Source organism: Syngnathus floridae, chromosome 7, assembly GCF_059516105.1.
Source record: "Syngnathus floridae isolate MCC-2025c chromosome 7, RoL_Sflo_1.0, whole genome shotgun sequence".
Classification (NCBI taxonomy): domain Eukaryota; kingdom Metazoa; phylum Chordata; class Actinopteri; order Syngnathiformes; family Syngnathidae; genus Syngnathus; species Syngnathus floridae.
In genome coordinates this window covers 7,945,590-7,953,189 of record NC_142419.1, presented here as the reverse complement: position 1 = coordinate 7,953,189, position 7,600 = coordinate 7,945,590, and the positions used below count along the sequence as shown (strand labels likewise).

The window sequence follows — 7,600 nt, the reverse complement described above, 5'->3', positions numbered from 1 at the left end:
TCATAATTCAAAAATAATTTATTTTACTGTTAACATGGTATGAATAAACCAAAACCCTTTTATTAAAAAAACAAAAAAGAGAAACACTTAAATTTTAGGCTAATTTAATACTATAAAACATGTTTCACATGGATTAAGGCTTCTCTTGTAATGCATTTTATGCACGTATTGCCAATACTTTATTAATATGCATAGAAACAAATATATTGGTAAAAATACAGACATTCCCTGATGTTAAAAGTAAAATAAAAAACACTTTGGCCTCATGAAATGTAACACAACTTGCTCTATTTCTGCTCCTGGTGCAAGTCTAGCATGAGACGCAGTAAGTCTGCGCAGGGTTGGGCTCGACTGGGTTTTGGTATTTTTGGAGACACACACAGCCTGGCACGGTTAGAAATGTGCATTTTGCGCCAATGTGGGCATGAATACATCTGATTTAAAATGGCACTCAGGTCCAGTTCTTTGATTTCAAGTCCAGTTCTCTGATTGTTGTCGAAGTATGGTATACACAATTCATTTAATTCAGTCGGCTCTAAAATGTAATAAGAACTTTAGCTATTGTCGCCAAGATAAGAAAAATATTTTCCTCCTGTGTACTTTACCAACAGACTAAAATGATAAACAATGAAATCATAAGAAACTTGAAATTGTAGCGGAGCATTATTCCATTTGCAGTCATACAAGCCTCTCGCTCATCTGTGGACAAAGACAGACACATACTCGTAGGATTTTTTTTAAAGTGATCAAGTATGTTATATACCGTACATTAATTATAAATATGATATACTGTGGAATATAACCCGTTTTGTAAACACAGGGAAACCTAAGTGTGAATGATGTGTGGTCTGATTGATGAAATGTCTGTGTTGTAGTTTAACATGTTTTTGTTTGTTTTCGCATAAAATTGGAGAAACCTACCTGAAATCTTCTGTATTCCCGGCATCACTTTATTCCACAAGTAACAGTCTTTGGCTCTCATCATACTTCGTTTTTCTGGAGGGTCAGAGTTCAGTGTGAAATACTCTTGGCCTTCAGGGGTGAACAAGGGCCATGCAACCCCGTCAATTCCTGGATTTCTGAATAGAAATGGATACAAAAAGATTTGAGATGCATTCACACAATACCGGAAAAATTACATTTACATAGGCTTTAAGGGCACTTCATTCTAAATATCAATCCCCGGTAAAAGTATCATGAAGAAAGTCAAAGTTCATCCACCTTGCTGCAGTATAATTTTATGTTGTCTGAATCGGTGCTCTCTCTTGTTGCTTACACAATAAGTAAGAGGGAACACATCAAATCCACCTGTTGCATCACTGGTGTTGTGTGTATTTTTTAGAAAATCCTAATCTTTCACAAATGTTTGAATGAACCAAATGCATGTTTAGGGGAATGAAACAGTCAGTGATTGATAAGTGCCAATAATTTTGCTCATATGTATTTGCTTATACATACCCCGTCCTTGCAAAGTTGCCCCAGTGTTTCAGAAACTTCTTGGTCATGTTCACTTCCGTCATTGTGTATCCCCATGTTCCATTTAGTGGCATTCCGAACACGAACTCTATCTCGTAACCATGTAAAACACCCATCCATGCTGGCCAAGGATTTAAGGAAGATTGGTGGTCAAAAAAGTATTGGAATATTTTACCGCCCTGTTGTGAGTACCTAAGGGGAACAAATACAGGGTAACTGAATTTGTAGGTCATTAAATAAACACCATTGCAATATAACAGTAACAATAAAACATGGTTGCTAGTATTACCAAGGGTATTTTCTTTCTTTTACGTCCTTCTCATCAACCAAGCTGGCAGGTAAATGTGCTTTAAGGTGGTAGCTCATTTACATACCGGTTGATCAAACTGCCATAAGTAAACCAACATTACTCTAATACTATCAACACTCTTGAATTTACCTGTGAGCAAACTCTAACAAAGGACAAACAAAAAATCGGTCTCCAACCAGATCCCCCAGGGAGTCACGGTTTTTCATCCTATTATGCTCATCCGTCCAATCGGTGTAGTGGAAAATCGCTCCTGTTTCTGCAACACCGTCTAAGCCTGCCATAGCAAGCCGCACTCCTTCCATGAACTCCATCCTGGTGATGAGACTCTGACTGGTGATGTTAAATCCTGGCATCCCATAAACTAAAAAGTAGGTCCCTTCATTCTTGTTTAATCCAAATAACACTTCTTTCTTTGGAAGTGTATTACTCTGCAGCAACACCTGTTAAAAAAAAGTGTTTTTGAGTTACCATTTTGACTTTAGGTCATGTTTGTCTTCCATTCATATTAGTCTTCTGTGAAGCAGATCTCTATACACAGTGTTTACAGAATTATACTTTGTTTGACCTGTCACGCACAAAATAGAGGACAGTGTTTGCCTGGGAGACCAAACAGACAATGATCTGAGAAGGAGGACCTGAGCACCTTTCAAAACTATGAAACCTAAATTCAGGGTAAAACTCATGGGCTTATTGGCTATTACACTATTTGACGCCTCACTGTATTGCAGGCGGAATATTTTTGGAGCTATCAGCCATCAGTGCCCAGTTCGTCCCTGTCTGAATACATGTTTATTTGGTAAGAATTGCTGCACAGTGGTCAAATTTGGTTAGCTGGTGACTTTGAAGATGAATCCTGTGAGGGTGGTTTACAGATGAAAAGCAAAAGTGGCTGTTTGTGGTTTGTCTGTTTTCTGCAAATCATTTATACAGAAAGTCATTCAACTTCATATGACTATTGTTCATTAATGAGAGTTTTTGTAACTCCGAATACTTCAAAGCATGAAATCCCTTTTCCCTAGTGGCGCATACGTGCTAGTTTCAGAAGACAAATTCTCCATTTTTTTTATACTATACTCATTATTAGATAGCATCAACAGACTCAAATCAGGATATGAGCCTAAAATCGTACAGTCTAAAGTGTAAAACCTGAATCTTAGAGGGGATATGTGCCATACCCGGATAGATTCAGACCTACTTCAATTTCATCAGGTAGGAAGTTCCCATCCACAGTAGGTACAAAGGGAAAGGGCATTATTGTAGGTTCTGTGACAACATCATATTGGCGTGAGGTTATCACCCAGGGATCAGTCGTTTGTAAACAGATATCCAGTTGAGCTGGAGAAGATGTGGGGCAGCCGATTAAAGTTGCCAGCATCATGGACCTGGATGATAAAGTAACAATGTGGCTGTTTAATCTTTAAGACACCAGGTTCAAATAGTCACAATGGTATGCTGGCTTGTAAAAATAAGAGTAGTACTTAGGGCCATGATATATTACTTTAAAAATAAGCAAGGGTTGAAGCCTGTCACAATATATTTGAAGATCAATGTTGGGTTTAGAGTTTAAAAAAAAAAAAAAAAAAACACCACAGAGATAGAAAAACTTTTCACTACCTCTCATAGGCATCAGTCTTGCCGACTGACGCCCATGGTGCAGTTGGAGAACCGCTCTGCATGACAGCTCTTTGAAAAAGGTCATGACTACCTGGGGAGAGGAGGTGGTAGCCGACAGATGCAGACCCAGCACTTTCCCCAAAAATTGTGACCTGTGCAGAAGAGCAAATCAAGAGGAATCAGTTTGTTACCTTGCAAGTTAATTACTGTTACAATCCGTAGAAGAAAATTTCAAACTTCTTACCTGTGACGGATCACCCCCAAAAGCGACAATATTATTGGCTACCCATTGGAGAGCTAACCGCTGGTCCAGGAGACCTGCATTGCCCTGGATGTTGTTGTCAGGCAACGCCAAGAAACCAAGTGCACCTAGTCTTAAATACATGAAATCCGGCAAGAAAATTGTGATTGTCAGAGTTATTTCTGTAGTGATGCACCCAAAAAAATTATAATTACATAACGTTTAGTTCAACGTTTGAGTGCAATATATTTCAGTTAGCTTTTAAACTTTGATTTAATCTTTTTTAATTTAATGTGTATTTAATTTAAATAGAATCATTTTTAAGTGCATATTTCCCTATATTTAGGCACTGTTCAAATTCATAATGTTTCAGAGACTTTCAAGGATACTATATGTACTTTGTAGAGAATATAAATTTGTCTCAATTTTTTATATGCCTACTCTATGCTATGGGTACTTTAATGTTGGTCATGGTACTTGGAGAGCTTAGAATTTTTTAGGTGCATGGTGATTGACGTAAAAACTATCGACTGCCCTTGTTAAAACCATTCAACGGTAACTCAATGTTAAAAGTCATGGAGCCTTCTCCATTTGTGATCCCACACCAGCTGCAACAAAGTCCACTTGTTTGCTAGAAATCGGTCACCATTATCATATAATTGGATTTACACTAAAGGTTCTCACCTATAATTCATTGATACCACAACAACACTTTCAACTTTACTTAAGTAGCGGCCATCATAAAGGTCCAGAGAGGATGTTCCTGAATGAAACCCCCCTCCATAGATCCAGACAAGGACAGGAGCCAGTGGACTCTGACTATCTTGGTTGAAAGGGGTCCAGACATTTAGATATAGACAGTCCTCGCTCAGTTTAGTGTTTGGGTTCCACATCTCGGCACCCATAAAACCTAAAAAAATAAGAAACTCGAGTTCATCAAGTGAAATGTGAGCGTGAATCAAAGACTGCTACAGGGACGCACACTCTTCTCTTAGATATATGGAGGTGAACTTTATTGTTAGTCATGAGTTCAAGCGCCTCATTTTATGAGCATGGATTATAAAAAGATGGCAAGCGTGGGTTCTGCCAACGGAGTATCTAATTTTGGTTTTCAAATCTATATTTGGAGAATTTTGGGTGGCATTTGTAGTGTACATATGGCTGGTACTATCTGGTTTCCAAACAACCCTCCCTGACAGGTGGTTGTGTCTATAAATAGCAATGTATCTGTGACCCAAGCTTGTTCCATCTACAGTAGGCGGCTTGGCTTGTCGAACTAGACACGTACAACAGATAAATAAGGTAGAGAAAAAAAAAACAATTTTAGCTTTTTTTTTTTTTTTTTAACGTCATTGGTCCATTTTTTATTGGTCCATTTTTTTAATCGCATACTAGAAGTGATTTGTTGTACAATATGAAAGCACTTCCTCTTGAGATGTCTTGGTGGGGTTTGTAGTATTACTTTCCAAATCTTTTCCAAATGACTTCTACGTTTTGAAATATTAGTGCAAACAGTATTTGTCAAAATCCCAGCATGAGCCAAAAAACACATTGGTGGCAAACGATACAGTTCCCACCCATCACATACTCTCCTGCCAAATGTTCTATTGCAGTCTTTCATTTTGTACAGTGCCATAGCCCAATAAAAGAACAAACTAAATGAGAAAACTGGAAATGAAAAACTGTGACTGTATGTGTGTCAAGATGTCATACCTGGATAGAATGTATCCGGAACCTGGTAGCAAGAATTTGCATAGTTGGTGGCATCTAACACCCCCTCCCATCTTTCTGCAGGCTCTGGAGCTCTGAATCTCAGTTCGCCAAGAGGTGGTTTTGCATAAGGAATTCCAAGAAAGGTTCGGATACTACCACCGAGCACCGGAAGATATTTTCCTCTAACTTTCCCATTGTGAGTATTGACTACAAGGTCATTCTGTGTGGTGAATGACAGGATGGAAAGCAGCATGAGAAGAGCAAAGTTCATGTGTCCTGAATGTGTCGCCATTGACAATCCTAGCAGAAACACATACATACATGCATAAGGTTTCATATTAGATTCCAGACTAAAATAATCAGAAAAAGTTGCTGTCAAGCCTGATGTGGCATGCAGGACGTAATCTTTTAAAAGTTGACTCTTTAAAAAAACCAACAAAAAAAACCGGATCACTTCTTTTCTGCAGTTGCACTGTAGAATGTCAAATATGCAAACATATTTTTGATATGTAGTTGAATTTGATTTATGTTTGTTTTTCATCATTAGTGAACTGAATACGCAAATGTTATTTCCAGTGCAATTAATGCAGTTTCTTAGAGTTTCTTTCTTTATTTATTTTTAACAAAACATAGATTGATCTCCCCATGTAAACCAATGTATGGGCATTTATAGGTTCTACAATATTTTTATTATTACTACAATACAAAAAATATATATATATGATTAACTTTACGGTATCATTCCACACAGGAGCGTTTAAAGTCATTTGTGCAACAGGCATCTCTGGATGAGAATAAACATGTTGAATTGAATGATTGTTGTCCAATACAGGCAAGTAATATGCAATAATAATTAAGACAAATAGTAAAGAATACACAAGTTAATTGGAGCATACTTCTGTAAATTGTTAGTAAAACACGCCATATGCGCGCCAAGAAGCGCAATAACAAGATTGCGTGTGCGTGCGTGCAAAGTAAAAGCACCTCACATTGCACTTTGAAACACATTGTGATAATCCCAATAATCCCGTCATTTTGGGGATATTCCGCACGCACGAGTCTCAACGCAATAGGTACAAATGCCGTCCAACAATGAAGCGCGTCACTGAAAAAAACCTGAGCGCCGAATTTAATAGTTACCCGCTGCAAGTTATCCTATGACGTCTTACCTTGTCAGATGCAGTTTCATTTAGCGTGGAGTGGACGCTGTGTTTGACATTGGGAAGGCGTGGAATCACGCTTTCTGTCCCGCGTCCGTGGATTTATCCCCTCCCAGCGTTATACAATAGCGGCTCCCCAGACTCCAATGTTATTTATTGTATGACTAGAACTACGAGTAATAATGAGAGCAAACTAAAGAGTTGAACCATGTGACCAAGCTTTACCTGGGCCAAGCTGCAGGACACACACCTGAGAGTTTTTTTCTTTTTTCCATCTTATTTATTTATTTTTATTGATGGCTTTGTACTCTATTCCAGAGAACACACGGTACTCTATTCATCTTTACCACAATTGCTTTTAAAAAAAAAAAGTTAAAAGTCCCAATGATCATCGTCACACACACATCTGGGTGTGGTGAAATTTGTCCTCTGCATATAACCCATTGTATGTATTGTATTGTACCAATGTATTACAATATAATAGATCCTTATTTACTGTAGCTCTTTCACAAGCTTTTTTTTTATAGGTTTAAAGGTCAGCTACTAAGATTAGATAGACTTGTATGTCTTTCATCCATTGCATTCATTCTGATTCATTTTATTAGTGTTACAGCCCTTTATCTAAATTTAGAAACTGCAACACAGAATTTCATAACAAACCAATCAAATCATGAGAAGAAATATGTGGTTTTGAATTAAATACAAATATATATATATATTTTATCTGTTTTAAACTTTGTATTCTAAATAATGTCTTTTTACCTCATGGACCCATCGATGCACTTCTTTAAAAGCTAGGTTGAGTGAGACGTCATACCGAGTTCTACTTTATTTTCATTACAAGAAATTCCTACTTGTTGATGGCTTCAGTGAACGTTCCGAGAATTAGCAAACATTTTTTATGGCATCCTTAAGCGGTGATGTATTTTTCTGTCTGTATGCCAGTCTCACATCTGTGGCTCACTATTTCAACACAGCAGTCTTTGAGAGTGGGATTAAACATTATGGCTAGCCTGTAAACAGCAGCGTTACAAAAATTAGTTGGATAGATGTGCAAACACAGTACAGATAATGTGATGATTAATA

The 7,600-nt window shown here is 37.6% G+C and overlaps 1 protein-coding gene across 1 annotated transcript; it reads right to left on the bottom strand.

Annotated features, from left to right (window-relative positions):
* On the bottom strand, positions 1-6,653 carry LOC148395007 (cholinesterase-like). The gene is made up of 10 exons (XM_088381869.1): positions 6,524-6,653; positions 5,355-5,654; positions 4,326-4,551; positions 3,645-3,774; positions 3,401-3,552; positions 2,982-3,168; positions 1,916-2,226; positions 1,459-1,668; positions 922-1,079; positions 1-699 (listed from the first exon to the last, which is right to left on the bottom strand). The coding sequence occupies exons 2-10, from the start codon at positions 5,644-5,646 to the stop codon at positions 602-604; spliced, it is 1,764 nt and encodes a 587-aa protein (XP_088237995.1). The 5' UTR covers positions 5,647-5,654; positions 6,524-6,653; the 3' UTR covers positions 1-601.
* Positions 6,654-7,600: the final 947 nt, after the last annotated feature.

Coding starts and splice junctions, on each gene's coding strand:
- LOC148395007 (XM_088381869.1), bottom strand. CDS start 5,646: ATGGCGACACATTCAGGACACATGAACTTTGCTCTTCTCATGCTGCTT. Junction 1,080..1,458: donor GGCAACTTTGCAAGGACGGG/GTATGTATAAGC, acceptor ATTTCTATTCAG/AAATCCAGGAATTGACGGGG. Junction 700..921: donor GGGAATACAGAAGATTTCAG/GTAGGTTTCTCC, acceptor CTTTGTCCACAG/ATGAGCGAGAGGCTTGTATG.